The sequence below is a fragment of the Copadichromis virginalis genome, linkage group LG7, assembly GCF_057382275.1.
Source record: "Copadichromis virginalis isolate Kocher_CV1m ecotype Utaka linkage group LG7, C_Virginalis_male_GT1.1, whole genome shotgun sequence".
NCBI lineage: Eukaryota > Metazoa > Chordata > Actinopteri > Cichliformes > Cichlidae > Copadichromis > Copadichromis virginalis.
In genome coordinates, this window is record NC_140624.1 from 20,010,795 (window position 1) to 20,028,694 (window position 17,900).

Consider the following 17,900-nt stretch of genomic DNA (forward strand, 5'->3'; position numbering starts at 1 on the left):
ACTCGATAAGTGTAACAGATTTTCACATTTTAATTTGTGTAGTAGTTTTCCCAAAACAAAGCTCACAAGTGTTTTTTATCAAAACAAGTTAGATTAACAATAATCTTCCATAATGGAGACAATGTCAGCGGAGCTCTTGCTGTTGGGCAGGTTAAATCCAGATAAAGCAGGAAAACCACTTTTCCACAATAAATAAACAAATAGCAGCAGTTTGGTGAGTCCAAACGGCTCCAAACAATCAAGTTTAAAAAAATAAAGTTTCGTGCACTTTATGTTCAATATATGTATTTTATTGTGCCTGAAATGAATGAATAAATGAAATAAAATGAAATGAATACATCCAACACTGAACTATGAGTTAAGTAAAAGTAAATGGTTTTAATTTGTTGGTACTTGAAGGTTTCGGTAAATAAATATGTTCAGAATCTCTGTAAACAAAACAAAACAAAAAACCCCAGCTTCAAAACAGGTAATACTGCTTAACCATATTAAGCAGTATCGCCAGTATCAATGTGCATAGTAGAGTATATTCCGACAATATTGACTATGTGAAATAAGATGCTTTTCTTTGTCAGGGCCTCGTTCAGGTCGATAGTTCTTAATAGATGCTGGACATGGATGCTTGTGCGCTGAAATGTTTCTTGAGGGCAAAAAGATTTAAAAGTACCTGCACAGTGACCTCGATCCTGACCTGGAATAATCATGCAGAGTTTAAAGTTTTCCCTATAGTAATGTTAGCATATTGTTTTCATTTCCTTTGCTTTTACACTACGTTTCCACCACCTTCTTTTTGTTAACACACTTTTCATTGCCTGTGGTGAGACGGAATACTGTCATAAGTCATAATAACTTGTTCTATAGATGCGACTCACTTGGTAATATACAGTGTGCCTTAGAATTGACTGTAACGTTACTCTCTCCCTCTTTTAGCTGACTGCCAAAAACATCCAGTGTATGCGAACCCTGCTCAACCTGGCTCACTGCCACGGAGCCGTGCTGGGCACCTCCTGGCAGCTGGTACTGGCTACCCTCCAGGTACTACAACCACCTACAGCCACACGCTTACTTACTTGCAACCACGCACATATGTACACACTCTCATGTAATTAGACGTCACATACAAATCCATTCCATGTATAAATGCACAAAACTGTTCTTGCACTGTCTGCATTGTGCTTTATGCACCTCTCAGAGAGAAAGTGGAATCATTCTTAGCACATTTACATAAAAATACATGTCTTTCAGCATGTTGGTGTACTTTTTCAAGACCTGATATGAACTTTTCTTCAACTCTCCTTCACCTTCTGTTTTTCTCCCAGCACTTAGTGTGGATCCTCGGGCTTAAGCCAGGCGTGGGTGGTGCCTTGAAGCCTGGTCGAGCAGTGGAGGGCCCCAGTACGGTCAGTGTTTTTTATAACCTTTGTATTGAACTTGTATTGCACATTATGTTTCCCAGCTCATTGTTGAAGGTGATGGGCTTACATGCTAATCGTGTGTCTCCAACCTAAACAGGTGCTGACCACAGCAGTGATGACAGACCTGCCTGTTATCTCCAACATCCTGTCCAGACTGTTCGAGAGCTCTCAGTAAGGATCAGTGTGCCTGAGCATATGTAGATACTTTACTTACTTACCTGATGATCTTAAAATGGATATGTACAATAACCATTTGTTAATAAATATGACTGGGAAGGAGCACAGTATTTTCTTAGAGAGATAGGCTAGTGTTGCCTGTTGTAAAATCAGAATTTTAAGTTATTAATGCTAAGCAGAATAGGCACATGTTATCTGAAATAAGTATTTTTCTGTCATCTAGGTACCTGGATGATGTGTCCCTGCATCACCTGATCAATGCTCTCTGTTCCCTCTCCCTGGAAGCGATGGAAATGGCTTATGGAAACAACAAGGTAAACGGTTTCTCTAGTTGACTGATGTTTAGGAAGAGATTTGAGTTTGATTCAAATCTTATAAGGAACTTGTGCTTCTGTGAAACATATCCAGTGTTTTATTTTGGGTTTTCTACACCTTCTGTTTTGTGTTATGTTTTTTTTCAGGAGCCGTCTCTGTTTGCAGTCGCCAAGCTGCTTGAAACCGGTTTGGTCAACATGGATCGCATAGAGATCCTGTGGAGACCACTGACAGGCCACTTATTGGAGGTAATGACTACTTAGAACAGAAGCCTACACGTACATTTCATGTTAAATGAGGTACAGTCTATTTTTCCTGTACCTCTTTGATCAAATATCGCATCATTTTAGCTTAATAAATAAATGTACCTGTTAAATTGGTACTCAAGGTAAAGTCTTTGTCTTTGGAAATGTAGATTAATTATGTAGACATGAGTTCATGTAGTAGCTAAGACCAAAAAATGTCTTCATTTTTTTTTTGTTAAATAAACTATACAGAATTTAATCGCAGTGATTGGTGGTATTAGGTTTGTTTTTCCAGTACATATTTGTCTTAATACCACCAAATTTCCACTATACTGCTTACTGTTCTTTAGTGTTATATACCCAGAGTAAAACCTGTATGTTGTGGTAAATAATGCAGAACATAGGTCATATCAACCAGCAAGCTGACCTATCATTTCACAAGCAGTAATACAATATATGGACTGATATGAGCGATAAACTGCGTTTTTTTTATTATTTTTTTTTGTCATTTCTTCAGCTGTCATCAGAAAATCCCTGCTATGTATCTGTAAACATCTGTGTTTTGAGGTTTTCGTCACATTTTCTCTATCTCCTTTTTCTTTTGCACACCCGTTTGTTTTGCAGAAGGTAAGCTCAGATCCTCTCCTCAGTAAACACTGACTTTCCCATCTCTCCTTCCCTCTCTGCCTCTTGGTTCCAATCTGGTTGTTTTTTTTTTTTTTGGTTTTTTTGGTTGTTGCTTTTTTTTGCTCCCTCTCGATCAGACATAAACATGCTGGAGCTGAGAGGTCGCTATGCCACAGTGTGTCCACAATGTGTTTGTGCTGTTATCAGTGTTTGATCCTACATTATTTTGCAAAGCTTTTTCAGTGTGAATTCCTGATTTGTCTCAAAGTAGAATCCAAAGCTGCAAACTGGCAAAAACGTGCTTAGATAAAATGCTGAATATCTTTCTTTGCGACTTTGTCTACTATTCATACAGATAACGATAATAATGAAAAATGTGCGGCGTTAAGTAGATACTTAAAGCCACACAGTATACAAAAGGGTGCACATGGATCATCTGGGTTTTGAAGCAGTAAATCTCGAGAATCGAGAAGTCTGATGCCATAAAAGTAGAAGATTTGTTTGACAAAGATAAACAAGGATGACTGATTTGGAACACAGAAAACACGGAAATGTTTTCTCTCAGATTCTGCAGGTTTTGTACCACATAGTGTACTTTTCTTTGCTCAGCCTGGTCTCTCCATGTGTATCTATGCTTTCATGATTACACTGTCTAGCACAGCATAATCTGTTGCCACAGGGGGATCCCAGTCTCTATCACACAGTCTGTGGTTTATTTCACCGACTTGTTTCACACCCACCCACTGTGAAAACTGCTGGGAAACGCTGTTCTGAACCGCCTGTGCATCAGATCTGTCATTGCGCCTGTTTGTGTCTGCATTTGTCCGTAAATGCTGTGTCCTGCAGGTCTGCCAGCATCCAAACTCCAGAATGAGAGAATGGGGAGCCGAGGCACTGACAGCACTTATTAAAGCTGGACTTGCCTACAAACACGATCCTCCACTGGCCCAAAATCAGGTAGGCAACGACACGATGGGTTATTTAGAAGAAGAAAAAACAAAGACGAAAGCAAACATGCACTTATCAGACATAAGATTACAACCATTGATAGGAAGTGAATAATGCTGATTATCTTTTCAGCGTGGCACCTGTTAGTGGGTGGGATGTATCAAGGAGCAAATGAACATTTTGTCCTGAAAGTTGACGCATTAGAAGAAGGAAAAATGGGCAAGCGTGAGAATGTGAGTGAGTTTCAAAAGGGTCAACCTCTGGTGGCTAGATGACTGGGTCAGACCATCTGCAAAAATGGAGCTCCTGTGGGCTGTTCCTAGTCTGTTGTGGTCAGTATCTATCAAAAGTGTTCCAATGAAGGAAATGTTGTGAACCAGCACCAGGGTCTCAGGCGGCCAAGACTCACTGAGTGAAGGCTGGCCCGTTAGGTCAGAGTTAATGCTGGTTCTGGTAGAAAGGTGCCAGAATACACAGAGCATCACAGTTTGTTGTTTCTGGGGTTGCATAGCTGCAGACCAGTCTGGGTGCCCATGCTGACCCCATCCACCACTGAAAGCACCAACAATGGACACATGAGCATCGGCACTGGCCCATGGAGCAGTGGAAGAAGGTGGCCCGGTCTGATGAATCCTGTTTTCTTTTACACCACGTGGATGGCTGGGCGTGTGAGCGTCGCCTACCTGGGGAACTCCTGGCACCATGGAAGAAGGCAAGCCTGCGGAGGCAGTGCGATGCTTTGGGCAATGTTCTGTTGAGAAACCTTTGGTCCTGCCATCCATGTGGATGTTACTTTGACACCTACCAAAGAATCTTGCAGACCACACACATCCTTTCATAGGAAACAGTATTCCCTGATAGCTGTAGCCTCTTTCAGGAGGATAATGTGCCCTGCCACAAAGTAAAAAAGGTTCAGGAATGGTTTGAAAAGAACATGTTTCAGGTGTTTACTTGACCTCCAAATTCTGTCGATCTCAGTCAAATCGAGCATTTGTTGGATGTCCTAGACAAACAAGTCCAATCAGGACTTAAAGGATATGTTGCTGACATCTTGGTGCCAGATACCAAAGCACACCTTTGAGACCAACACAATATTTGGGCAGATGGTCATAATGTTATGGCTGATCGGCATACTGCACAATGTGTATGAATAACACAATACTTGCTTGTATATGATGCTGATGTTCATCCTGTAAGCCACGACAGAAAGATAGAAAAGTCACTTTATCTTGTCATTAATAAACACAAACTGTGACCTTAACCTTGGTGAGACTGATAACAAGCCTTATCTAAAACAGGGTGTGTGGAGGTTATATGAATAATAAAAATGACAGCCAATGAAACAATATTTTTAAAGCATTTCCTTGCATGTGGACAAGCTTTTACTACTTCATGTTGTCATTGCCAAACAAATTACTAAGCATAGTGACTCATCATCAAACCACTGCGTTTGAAAATTCAGTAAGCCTTAATCCTTTCATTTTCAAACATGCAGAGTTAAAAAGTTTAATGCCAATTAGGAAAAAATGTCCAAACACATTTTTCTTTAAACAGTTTGTACTTCACCTGTTTACCCTTCCAATATGAATGTTATACGTAGCTTTAATAAAGGTGCCACATTCTACTCTTTTAAAATTTAAAATACAAATTTATGAATAGAAAACTTGACAGGTAAGTTGATCACCGTCTCCCTTTTCTTGATCCCTAAGCGGCTGCAGCTTCTATTGCTGAACCCCCTGAAGGAGTTGTCCAACGTGCTGCACGCAGACATCCGGCAGAAACAGCTCGAGTGTGTCCTGCAGATCCTGCAGAGTCAGGGCGACAGCCTGGGGCCTGGTTGGCCCCTCGTTTTGGGTGTTATAGGAGCCATTCGCAATGATCAAGGGTAAGAGTGTAATAGAGGGGGCGATTTTTGTCTCCACCAAAGAGGTGGGTGGGTGTCTGTCTGTATGTATATTTAAAAAAAAATCTATGCAAAGAAATAATACTATTACTATTATGCAATGCTATTCCCTTAAAAGTAAATGATGCCCAGAGAGTGAGCTGCCTGTGTGAAAAGAAATCATTAAAAAAGAATTTTAAAGTGATTTTATGTCCACAGTTACACTGCACATAGTTAATGAAACTAATGCATGCCGCATGTCTTGTTCCTTCATCAGTGAGTCATTGATCCGAACCGCCTTCCAGTGCCTGCAGTTGGTGGTGACAGACTTCCTTCCCACCATGCCTTGCACGTGCCTCCAGATTGTAGTGGATGTAGCTGGCAGCTTTGGCCTTCAGAACCAGGAGCTCAACATCAGCCTCACGTCCATCGGCTTACTGGTACGATGACAGATGTGTACAGCTGTGGTAGTTATTATAAAGGATTATCAGTCAGACTTTTTTTTCCATGCTTTGCTGTCAGATGGTACCTGTAATTAAACAATCAAGTAAGTTTTTTGAGAGTCAACTAGCAGAGTAATGTGATGTAACTGGTGAATTAGCAAGTGCGATTGTAACTGTGAAGGAGAAGCAGGACGACTCTTGCTTGCGAAGGAGTGACAGGTGGCCCACGGCTTTACTTTTCAAACACTAGTTTTCAAATAGAAACCCGGTGTTTTTAATATATGATCAAACAATTGCAGTTCCCCACCTTTTTATTTATTTATTTTTTTGTCGTATTATTTTCTTCTAACTCAACAGTCTTCTAATAACATTAGATAGACACTTTATGCAGGATTCAGGACATACAAAACCTGTTATTGATCTGTGGTTTGCCAGATTATTTCTCTTGGAGTGTGCCAGTTCCTGTGAGGTTACTTTATGGTAATATGGATAGCAAAACTATCAGAAGCATCTTACTGCTTTCTCTCCCTAATTTATACCCCCACTTCGTTTTTGGTTTTTTTCTTCTTCTTCTTACCCACAGTGGAACATTTCAGACTACTTCTTCCAAAGGGGAGAAGCCATCACGCAGGAGCTAGAGAGGGAGGAGGAAGCGCTGCAGAAACAGGCCCAGGAGAAAGGAGAGACCCTCAACAGGCCGTTCCACCCCGCCCCTCCCTTTGACTGCCTGTGGCTGTGTCTGTATGCCAAGCTTGGGGAGCTGTGCGTGGACCCGCGGCCTGCTGTGCGTAAGAGCGCCGGCCAGACGTTGTTCTCCACTATTGCTGCCCACGGAACCCTGCTCCAGCAGCCAACGTGGCACATTGTGGTGTGGAAGGTACAATCCCTGAAACGTCTCCATATAAGATGGAAAAAGAAAAACACGAAAAAATGTAAAATTTGACAGTACGTGATTGTTTTGTCACTCGTCGCCTCCAGGTCCTGTTCCAGCTGCTCGACTGTGTAAGAACGTCCTCCACCACAGCAGACAAGGAGAAGATCGAGTCAGGCGGTGGGAACATCCTTATCCATCACTCGCGCGACACAGCCGAGAAACAGTGGGCGGAGACGTGGGTGCTGACGCTAGCGGGCGTGGCGCGCATTTTCAACACAAGGCGGTATCTCCTTCAGCAGCTAGGTGAGCCCGCACGTGATGCTCTGTGACATTCAGCAGATTGCAGTTGGTGCATTTCTGCTTCAACACCTGTCAATATGTTCTGAGCCATTAATGCAGGACATCTTTGAAAATGGTGTCAAATATCAGAGCGCTAATGTTTCCACGCCGCCATCTTCTGCTGTGTATCTGCAGGTGATTTTTTTGAGGCCTGGGAGGTGCTGTTGAACCATATTCAGTCAGCTGCCCTCAGCAAAAACAATGAGGTCTCCCTGGCTGCCCTGAAGAGCTTTCAGGAAATCCTTCAGATCGTTACACCTGTTAAAGACTCGGACAAAGCAGGCGACGCACTTGCTGCAATGGGCGTCCCTCCAGTGCTCATTGACCCGCTGTCAGCATCCGGTCCTGGAAGACCCCTGGTGCGTTCAGATTCACTACTGGAACGGTTGACACGGTACAACGGAGCTGAGCTGCAGGCGCCCCCGCCAGGGGAGGAGTCGGCCTTGGAGGACTCGGCACTGTGGTGGTCTGCATGGAACACGTGGTATCGAATGGGAACGGACAGCACGAGACCACCTACTGGCCCAACAGAGAAGCTCTCTTTTATCCCCAGTCAGCCCTTCCTCACAGCATTAATCCAGATTTTTCCAGCACTCTACCAGCACATCAAAGCCAACTTCAGTATGGAGGATCTAAAAAAGCTAGGGGTCATCCTTCATGGGGCTGTTTCCGTGCCTATCAGCAGCGATGCCTCACCCTTCATCCTCCCCTCATACACTGAGGCAGTGCTCACCAACCTGCAGGAAGCCGTGCTCACCGCTCTGGATGTTTTGCAGAAGGTGGGAGAAGGATTATTGCCACCGGTGAAGCTTTTAGCAGTTTGATGTGAGGTGGTTTGTGCTACAGTGTAGCATCAAGATAAGAGCGGGGTCATGTGTGTAATCATCATCTGTTCAAATCCAGCAGGAGGTCCCATGTTGCATCTCGTTCTTTCCTTATTAATTACTCTAGCTTTTTCAGCATGCTTACCAAACATAGGCCCTTTCAGTTTAAAGTTAATTCCTCCCAGTTCGTTTCTATTCAGCCCAGGAAAGAAAAGAAAGTGTCAGTCTGCTAAATTGTGCAATATGCAGTCCTGTGGTGGAAGTCAGCAGTGTTTGTTCCTCCCTTCCCTCCCTGCTGCAGGCCATCTGTGTGGGCACGGAGAACCTGCAGGTCATGTACCCGGCCATCTTCGAGCAGCTGCTCCTTTTTGTGGAGTTCTCCTGCAAGCCGCCTCAGTACGGCAGGATGGAAACCAAACACGTGGCCAATGCCAAATACAACCAGGTAGGAAATGAAAAACGGACACCTAAATATTTGGTTTTCATTGCAGTTTATTTGCTTTTACAGTTTGTTTCATTAAGACTGTTGGATGACGCACATTGTTATTCACCCACCTCTCTTCAGCCATTCTCAATAAGATCATATCTGTTCTTTGATGCTCGTGAAGTCCCCCTTCCACTCCCTCTGCCGTCTTGTCCTTATGAAGCTTCTGTCACGGCTCTTCGTGAGATTGACAGATTGTTCTCGACCCCCATTAGAAGCCCCAAACCATTCCTTCCTCAAATTCCTTCCCTCATGATTCATCTTGCTGGGCGGTTGCCAGAGAAATGCTTCAGTCCAGCACAGTTCATAGTCATTTAAAAAAGGAAAAAACTAAGTGTTTCCAAGGCACCCAGTAATTTTGAGCAAGACTATTGAAGTCACAAAAACGGAGTATTTTTAAACGAGTCTGACGTCAGAGTCGTCTTAATCCTTGCTGTTCTGGAAACCTGGAAGTTCTGGAAACGCGTAGCTCAAGCAGATGTTATTCCTGCACAGAAATCCTGAAAGGTGTCTCGATCAAATACTGAACGACTGATGGAGTCGGTCTAAATCCTGACCCTGCCTGTTTTAAATCTTGGCCGTGTGTCCGTCCTGCATTGGAGGTACAGTAAACTGGACATTTGTGTTGATCTGAGTCTGTTTAAATTGTTTAAGTTAGATGGTCAAACAAAATTCTCACCCAGCCAAACACCATTATGGGTGGTCTTTTTATTGCCTTCTTGGCTTTTATTCAGTCCTGATGTCAGATTGCGTCAAATGTCCTCAGTGCTGCTGGGAGGTTGTTTTGTTTTCCCCTCTTTTCCCTCGGCCCAGATTTTGGGATCTCGTTTAGCTGAGAGACGCACTTTAGATTTGATACAACTATAAAACATCGGTTTAATTTCAATCTTGTCTCATTCTGTTTCTTCGAACTACTCACTGGATAACCATTTTAGATCCAGCTGTTTGCGCCGGTGAGTGTCATCATCTCCCTCACCCCCACTCCCCCTCTCTGTAATTGTACTAAGCTGTGCTGAATGGTGATGATCTACCCTCTGCGGTAGATGAGATATCACTCCGCATGGTAGGCTCTCGCGTCTCATCTGCGTCTCTCACTCACTCCATGCTCCCCTCTTTCTCTGCCTGTCACTAACTGGTGGTTTTGCCTCTGTGTGCACAGCCCCACCTCCCTCTGTGGAGTTCATTTTCAGTTGATTTTGTGACTTTTGATGGTTTTATTTTGTTTTTGTTTTTTTTGTTCATATGCATACTTGTGGCTCTGTTTTCTATTTCCTAAAGACACACTTTGTAGAATAAAATCTTTAGTTTGGCTGTAACGTTTCAGTTGTGGTACTGTAAACCTAACAAAGCTTGAAGCCGACTAATAGCGACTGCAGTTTAAAAATAAAATGGCGTGTTACTTGCGTACTTATGCAAAGTGTGTCTTTTTTTTTTTTTTTTAAACAAATGCTTTCACTGTCGCCAAAAGGTGAGCATAATGCCCATTCCTGTTTTGTTTGGTTTTCTTTTGTTAAATCTTCTTTACCCCTACAGGCAGAATGGGTTGCCTTAAACTATGTGCCCTTTGCTGAGCGCTCCTTGGAGGTGGTGGTGGACCTGTACCATAAAACAGCCTGCCACAAAGCTGTCATCAATGAAAAAGTTCTGCAGAATATCATTAAGGTATTTATCCCTGGGTGGTGTACTCGCTGTTGGTGATGGTGAGAAAGAGAAAATGTTTGATGTGTTTTATCACTGTTCCTGTTTAGTGCAGCGAAATTTACTGTTGAGCTGCTTTCTGCTGACCACCCAGTTATGTTTGAACCCTGCATATTCATCCAGTGTGGAAGATCACGAGAATGCTTCTTTCATTTTAACCTCCTAAGACCCGAACTCTTTCATGGCATGCATTTTAAATTTCTCTTTGCTATTTGGGCTGATTGGGACCCGATGAATGTAAAAACAAAGAACTACCAGATTTTTTTTTTTTTTTTTTAAATTTTTTAACCTGATTTTTGTTTCTGAGAAGAATTAGATCCACACATGAGGACATTCACTTTAAATTTCAATAGAACAGTTGCAGTATAATGATTTGTTTAGCTACGTAAAGCACTGCTGTGTGAATATTCCTTAAGGCTGCTGCAATTGTTGCTTTTAAAAGAATAATGAATAAACTGGCTGTTTGCATCTGAAACAACTTTCTTTATTAGACCTACAGACCTGCTCAACCTTTTTAGGATTTTAAACTGGCAAACATTTAAAAAAAAGTTTGGTGTGAAAATTTGGAAAATTCAGTTTACAAAAATGGGTGGAGGAACATAACTTTAGTAGTATGCGATACGCCGCTTCAGTTTTGAAATCGTTTAATTCTGAGAGACCTCCAGCCTCTGGGCAGATTTTACTTGATTGCCCTTTGACCTCACTGTATTGATCGTAATATTGGGTTCATACTGTACATCAGCGGGCAGATGCAAAGTGTTCCCAGTATTTTCAAAACTTTTTTCCAAATTCAGTCCATCAAACACTAAAGGATACTGTCAGTGTAAGCGATCCAAAATCTGCCACTCTTCCTTTTCCCCCTACTTCTGACACCTGTGTTTAACTGCTCTTTTCTTCTCAGTGAATTTTTAGAAACCCAAAACTGAAATGAGTCAGTTTATCAGAGAGATGCTCAAGAAGCAAGGCACTGGTATTTGTGAAATGTCATTGTAGGGAGCGCCAAGCTGCTCTTGGAAATAAGATGACTTTGTTAAAATGTCGGTGGCTGACTTTCTCACGAGGTTGATGAGGCGTCTTTACATTCTCCACTTATATTAACTCTGTCTTTTGTCTAAAAGGAAGAGGGGTGAAAGTTTTTCGTGCACCGCTGTCGAGATTAATTTTAAGTGTTCCTTTGTGTTTCAATCTCATGAGCTTTTTTGTTTTGTTTTTTGCCTTCAAGACTTTAAGAATGCCCTTGAGTCTGAAGTACGCCTGTCCGTCAGAGAGCACCTGGAAGCTCGCTGTGTCGTCTCTGCTCAAGGTGCTGTCCATTGGACTACCAGTGGCACGGCAGCATGCCTCATCCGGGAAGTTTGACACTATGTGGCCAGAGTTGGCCAATGCCTTTGAAGACTTTCTTTTCACCAAAAGGTAGAGATTCCCCCCACCCCCATGCTTATTGTGCAGCTTTCAGAGGTTCTAAGCAGAAAACTGTTGTTCTGTTACAGTACTCCTCCAGATAACCTGTCTATCCAGGAATTTCAGAAGAATGAAGCCATCGATGTAGAGGTACGTGCTTGTTTCTAGACTCTGATAATATATCCCCAAATAGTTTGCAAGTTTTTCCCAAGTTTGCATCATCGTTTCCCTCTTCATTTTAGGTGGTCCAGCTGATCAGCACAGAAATCTTACCATTTGCCAATTTCATCCCCAAAGACTTTGTTGGCCAGATTATGGCCATGCTGAATAAAGGATCCATTCACTCACAGTCTCCCTCATTCACAGGTAATATGGGACTCTGGCAGCTAAGTTGCTTTGGCTTTAGCAGTTGTGTATTCCTGAAACTAGCGCAACAGCATGCTGGCCAAGTGTTGGAATCTTAATTTAGGTGCTTGGTTTGTTGCCGGAGTCTTTCTTGCGGCTTATCAGTAACAACTGTGCATGTGTTGAGCCGTACAGCCAAACCCTGTCAGTCCCTCTCACTGTCAATCGAAAATAATTCTTCCAACAGAGGCAGAGATAGATGTGCGGATGAGAGAGGAGTTTTCCAAAGTGTGTTTTGAGACACTGCTGCAGTTTTCCTTCAGCAACAAGGTTTCCACCCCGCAGGAGGGTTACATCTCTCGTATGGCGCTCTCCGTGCTCCTCAAGAGGTCCCAGGATGTTCTCCGACGATACGTAGAGGACGAGAGGTTGAGTGGACGCTGCCCATTACCAAGGTACCCAGCCACCATGGGTATCTATTTGTGTGTGCTTTTTTTTTAGCGCGTGTTGTTTTACACATTTTCCAAGAGGCCATTAATTCTGATGACTGTAATGCTACACTTTAACCACTGGGAGATTTAGCAAATGCAAAATCAAGACCAGCTCTGGCTTCATTTATCTCTTATTTCTCTTTTTAAACAATGTAAAACCGCCATACTTCTACCACATTTCTCCAAGACTCAGTGGAAGTTAAAGATGCCCATGGATAAACTGCACCACAAGCAGAGAAAATAAAGGGAGAGGGGGGAGAAGTAAAATATATTCTTATGTCTTCTGTATAAATACAAAGTTGGTTAAATAAAAGGGCCTGAAATAAAACAGTACATGCAGAGCTTAACAAATCTATTAGAGCATCTATCAAAACAGCAAAACAAATATCTCAGAAATCTGTCCTGAATTCATTTTTTTCAATTTTGAGCCGGCACACTGGACAACTTTGAAAAGTCAGAAATTAATCAAGCGTAACATTCAGCCACTAAGTAAATAACTGTAATATGACATCTTAATCAAAAATAATGATGTACTTTACCATTTTTTTCTGCTTTTGCTGTAAAACTGAAGTTTGAAGATTCATGGAGAACAACAATAATTATATTTTAACATTAAAAATATTTTTGTTTTAAGAGTTCCTGGTTCTTTCTTACCAGGTTTAAGCAGTGTAGCCATTCTCCTCTCACCCTTTGCATTTTCACCCAGAGAACTGTCGCTCATTGGATGTTTTCTCTTTTCAGACTGTTCTCTGTAAACTCTACAAGTGGTTTCATGAGAAAGTCCCAGCAGATCAGCACCTTCTGTAATACTCAGACCAGCCCGTTTAGCACCAACAATCACAGTTCTGCAGCTCTATATACGTGTGAACAGTATTAACAGAGAAAAAATATATAAAATGTACAAATATACAAACCAGTGTAAAAAGTAGATATGTAATAAATAGTGTTATGTATATACATGATTGTTATTGGCTCTCCCCCTCGCTGTTTGCCTCTTCCACTTTTCTCCTACTGCCGTGCCTTTGTAGCTAAGCAAGGCCTTTGTTGTTTTTCATTTTAGGCAACAAGTGACAGAGATTATCTTTGTCTTGAAAGCTATCAGCACTTTGATGGACTCCCTGAAAAAAACACAGCCAGAGAATGGTGAGTATCAAACTATAAAAATGGATAAATAAGTCTTGGAAAGATAATAAAGGAGACATTTTCTGCCCATTCTTTGTATCATTGCTTGTGTTTCTGGCAAGGTCAGTTAGAAAAAAAACTAAACAATTTCCTATAACTGCAGAAGATTGAAGGTAAGACATGGTGAAATAGTGTTTTTGAAGTGCCCTTCCGCATATTTGCATTGCATCGCCCTTTGCTCGATAAAATTCCTACAGGCACAGGGAAACAGTTTTGTTCTGAATAAATTGCTTTGATTGTTTTCTATTCACAACTCATATTCCCTTCCTTCTTCCCTCCTTTTCTGATATTCTCTCATTTACTTCCTGCAGTGGATGGCAACACGTGGGCTCAGGTGATCGCCCTGTACCCCACACTGGTCGAGTGCATTACGTGCTCATCGTCTGAGGTGAGCTCAGCCCTGAAGGAGGCCCTGGGGCCCTTTAAAGACTTTATGCAGCCACCCGTCTCCAAAGTCCAGAACGGAGAGTCCTGACCAGGCTCGCTCGCAACCCGGCATTTTTTTTAGTTTTTTTTGGTCTTCTTTCTAAATGAAGAAATCCCGAAGGTGTCTTCTCGACTTGACTCATGCACTTCACAAGTGCACGGATGTGAACTCTGCGGTGACATGAAGCAACCCACGGTGAATAGCGATATCGAGGCTGCCTCAGACTATACCATTGACCCCGACCTTCATGCACATTTTCATATGCTTTTCGTGTGAGCTGATAACGGGCCAACCCCCCCGCTTTCACACTCATATAGACTGGCTGCACTTGCCTGTTAACTACAGAGAATTAAAAAAACAACGGCAGTGTTGCCTCTGGGTTTAGTTTTTGTTCTCCTGAAGAGACTGCATCAGTGTACAGTGTGTGGTGAAAGTGTTGATGATGTTATAAAGAGAAAAATGCAAAAAAACAACAAAAAACTGGGGCTTTACTGATCTTAAAAAGAAATGAACATTTAATCTTTTGCAACATTTTCAACAGTGAGGATTTTATGCAAGAAAACAAATCTTACTGTAACATTCCATGTCATCTTTAACCAGCCATCGGAGAAGGGATGTATGTGTCTGTGTAAAATAAACGGGACAATTCTACAAACAGCTCTTGAGTGTGCTCGATTAAAGTGCATGTAATGAAAATGCAGCTTCCTAGAAGCCCAGATATACCACTTTGTACACAATTATATTTCTGAGTCATCCTGGTTTGAGACCTTTGGCCTGTAGGTGGATGGTGTTGATGTCTAAAGGCCTTCTGTGTTGTCTTGTAGCCTTCTATCAAAGACTGTATATAAAACAAGACAGCCACTGTAATTTGGAAAGTCAGATTTGGAACTTTTTTGAAATGAGACACCGCAGGTGAGACGTGGATCTGACTGAAACCAGTGATGCTGCGCGCTTATGAGGTGGTGACCTGCCAGTTACATCGACACCTCTTTGACCTGCATCGGTGCAATGAATATCATAGAATAACAAGATAATTTTTTACTCATAACTCATAAATCAAGTTGAGAAAATATAAGAGAAGCATTTGGGTTTCTTTTAAATGTAGAGTTGCCTCCTGCTGGCTATTAGAATCCATAAGCCACAGTTTTCAGACCTGTGACTATATCGATCTTTTATATACAGTCTGTGGCGACCTTATGCGTATATAGAACTCATCTGATAATAGCCAAATAACAGCCTGGCATGTAGGGAACAAGCTTGTTTAACTAAGTAAATTACTGGTTTCAGGAGAAAAGCTCACATTTGAAAATGAGACCCTGCGGTATTTTTCTCTATCGCCTGACATATTAGAGACAGAATTAGGAGAAAAATAATGAGCAGTTTGACTTTCACATTGCAGTATGGTCAAAACATTATTTGATTTTTGTATACATAGGTATACAAAATACGTAGGTGTCTAAGTATCTATTATTAACCTTTTTTTTAACACTGATAATTCTTTACACCATCCCATTATAGCATCTTTTACAGCAGGGGTGGCCAACCCGCGGCTCGCGATCCGCATGCGGCTCTTTGCCTGGTTTCATGCGGCTCTCACGTTCATATCAAAGTTTGTGTTTTGGGGTTTTTTTGTGTTGTTTTAAAATGTGCGCGTTCGCTTCGCTTTAGTTCAATACATTATTTTCATCAAATGCGCATGTGTGTGAGATGAAAATACCGCAAAGTTTCCCAGTAGGAGCAAGTTCGCCCTTAAAATGGCAGGAAAAAATGCACAGCAAAAAGAAAATATGAAGATGAACACGGGACGTTTTTAACAGAGTGGGAGAGTTTATATTTTTTTGTTGAACGCAATGGCAAGCCATTCTGCCTTATATGTCAGACGTCATTAGCGCATTTCAATGCTTCAAATCTTCAGCACCACTTCAGCTCACTCCATGCTAACATCGACCAGGAATTTCCAAAAGGGACTGAACTTCGCAAGCACGAGCTGGCCACTTTGAAAAGTCAGGCAGAAAAGCAGACACAGTTTTTCCAAAAATTTACGAAGCGGTCAGAGACGCTCGCATCCTATCAGCTGGCTTGGAACACTGCACGGGCTAAAAAGCCACACAATGCCTCAGTGATGTTGTTGAAATCTTGTCTCCTGAAAACGACAAATGAAAACGCATGGTATCAGACGTCCAACTGTCCCGCCACACTATTGAACACAGAATATCGGACATTAACAGGGCTATTGAATCACAGTTGCACTCTGACCTTCAAGCATGTGAGTATTTTAGTGTCGCATTGGATGAGAGTTGTGATATACAAGACAAGCCTCAGTTGGCAATATTTGCACGGTCTGTGTCAAACGATTGTGTGATCAAAGAAGAACTCCTGGATATTGTACCATTAAAAGACGGAACCCGTGGCATAGATGTGAAAGAAACCATGATGGCTGCATTAGAAAAAGCAAATCTGCCCATAACGAAATTAACTGCAATAGCCACGGATGGAGCACCAGCCATGATGGGATCTGTGAACGGGCTTGTGGGGCTGTGCAAAGCTGACCAAACTATTCCTGACTTTTGGATCATCCACATGGAGCAACTGGTGTCTAAATCATTGAATTTAGATAACGTCATGAAGCCTGTGATGGAAATCGTCAACTATATCCGCACACATGCGCTTAACCACAGGCAATTCAAGAATCTCATCGCTGAGCTGGACCAAGGGCTTCCAGGTGACCTGCCGCTGCACTGCACTGTGAGGTGGCTGTCAAAAGGCCAGGTACTCTCTCGCTTCTTTGAGCTTTTGGATGCCGTGAAACTGTTTACGGAAGAGAAGGACAAGGACTATCCCGAGCTCTCGGACCTCAAGTGGATTATGGATCTGGCCTTTTTGGTCGACATGCTGTGTCACTTGGACAGACTGAACCTGACCCTGCAGGGTAAGGTAAAAATGCTGCCTGACCTGGTGCAAAGTGTGTTTGCGTTTGTCAACAAACTGAAGCTGTTCAAGACACATATTCAAAAGGGAGATATAACGCATTTTCCCACTGCTAAAAGCCAGCGGGCAAGTCTCCAGCGCTGCCCTGAGTAAGCAAAGAGCCAGATATGCAATGCTGATTGAAAACTTGCACGAAAGCTTTGTGACCCGGTTCCGTGATCTACAACTGAAAAGGCCACAGATTACGTTCCTCATCGACCCATTTAATGCAGAGACCGGCTGTTTGAAAGTCCCGCTAGTCACAGATGAAGCTGCGGCTGAGTTGGAGATGATCGATCTTTGAGAGGAGGACCAATTGAAACCTGCTTTAAGGGAAGGGACCATTGAGTTCTGGAAAAGTGCGCCAATGGAAAAATACCCCAATGTCAAACAGGCTGCGCTTAAGATACTGTCAATGTTTGGGTCAACATATGTCTGCGAGTCTGTGTTCTCATGTGAAATCAAAGCATCGATCTGTTGTGACTGACACTTGTGAAAGAATTGCTCCGAGTGGCAACAACGGAATACAAGCCAGATTTGAAGAGGATTGTTCAAGGCAAGGGATGCCAGAAGTCCCACTAAACAACATGCATTGTAAAAGTAAATGCTATTGTAGATTATTATATTTTTGTTTCTGGACTTGGTTGAACTGAGAGTTTGTGTGTGTGAGACAGTGCACACAATGTTCATTGTTGAAAATGACTGGCCTGTGGTGTTAGTACTGTAGGAGTCCATTTCTGTCATTATCACGTTGGTGTGTGACATTTACAATAAATCTGGCTGAGCAGAGATGTGTGTGTGTGTGTGTGTGTGTGT

The 17,900-nt window shown here is 42.3% G+C and overlaps 2 protein-coding genes across 3 annotated transcripts in view; both read left to right on the forward strand.

Moving 5' to 3' along the window:
- mon2 (MON2 homolog, regulator of endosome-to-Golgi trafficking) overlaps positions 1 to 14,753 on the forward strand; it is a 33,715-nt gene extending 18,962 nt beyond the window's left edge. The window contains exons 16-35 of one of the 2 annotated variants that reach the window (XM_085462406.1): positions 931 to 1,035; positions 1,320 to 1,400; positions 1,513 to 1,586; positions 1,816 to 1,906; positions 2,054 to 2,155; positions 3,626 to 3,736; positions 5,437 to 5,612; positions 5,887 to 6,049; positions 6,636 to 6,929; positions 7,031 to 7,229; positions 7,401 to 8,044; positions 8,391 to 8,534; positions 9,509 to 9,526; positions 10,107 to 10,235; positions 11,494 to 11,684; positions 11,762 to 11,822; positions 11,915 to 12,038; positions 12,265 to 12,472; positions 13,569 to 13,651; positions 14,002 to 14,753. In XM_085462406.1, the coding sequence (XP_085318532.1) occupies positions 931 to 1,035; positions 1,320 to 1,400; positions 1,513 to 1,586; positions 1,816 to 1,906; positions 2,054 to 2,155; positions 3,626 to 3,736; positions 5,437 to 5,612; positions 5,887 to 6,049; positions 6,636 to 6,929; positions 7,031 to 7,229; positions 7,401 to 8,044; positions 8,391 to 8,534; positions 9,509 to 9,526; positions 10,107 to 10,235; positions 11,494 to 11,684; positions 11,762 to 11,822; positions 11,915 to 12,038; positions 12,265 to 12,472; positions 13,569 to 13,651; positions 14,002 to 14,165 (3,162 nt within the window). In that variant the 3' untranslated portion in view covers positions 14,166 to 14,753. The remainder of the gene's footprint in view (positions 1 to 930; positions 1,036 to 1,319; positions 1,401 to 1,512; positions 1,587 to 1,815; positions 1,907 to 2,053; positions 2,156 to 3,625; positions 3,737 to 5,436; positions 5,613 to 5,886; positions 6,050 to 6,635; positions 6,930 to 7,030; positions 7,230 to 7,400; positions 8,045 to 8,390; positions 8,535 to 9,508; positions 9,527 to 10,106; positions 10,236 to 11,493; positions 11,685 to 11,761; positions 11,823 to 11,914; positions 12,039 to 12,264; positions 12,473 to 13,568; positions 13,652 to 14,001) is intronic. The other variant, XM_085462407.1, reaches the window with a different exon arrangement.
- Positions 14,754 to 16,283: 1,530 nt separating this feature from the next.
- On the forward strand, positions 16,284 to 17,198 carry LOC146704926 (general transcription factor II-I repeat domain-containing protein 2-like). The gene has a single exon (XM_085465307.1). The coding sequence runs from the start codon at positions 16,284 to 16,286 to the stop codon at positions 17,196 to 17,198; it is 915 nt and encodes a 304-aa protein (XP_085321433.1).
- Positions 17,199 to 17,900: the final 702 nt, after the last annotated feature.

Bases quoted from the DNA above. Each gene is read 5' to 3' on its own strand.
- LOC146704926 (XM_085465307.1), top strand. From the start codon at position 16,284: ATGGTATCAGACGTCCAACTGTCCCGCCACACTATTGAACACAGAATA.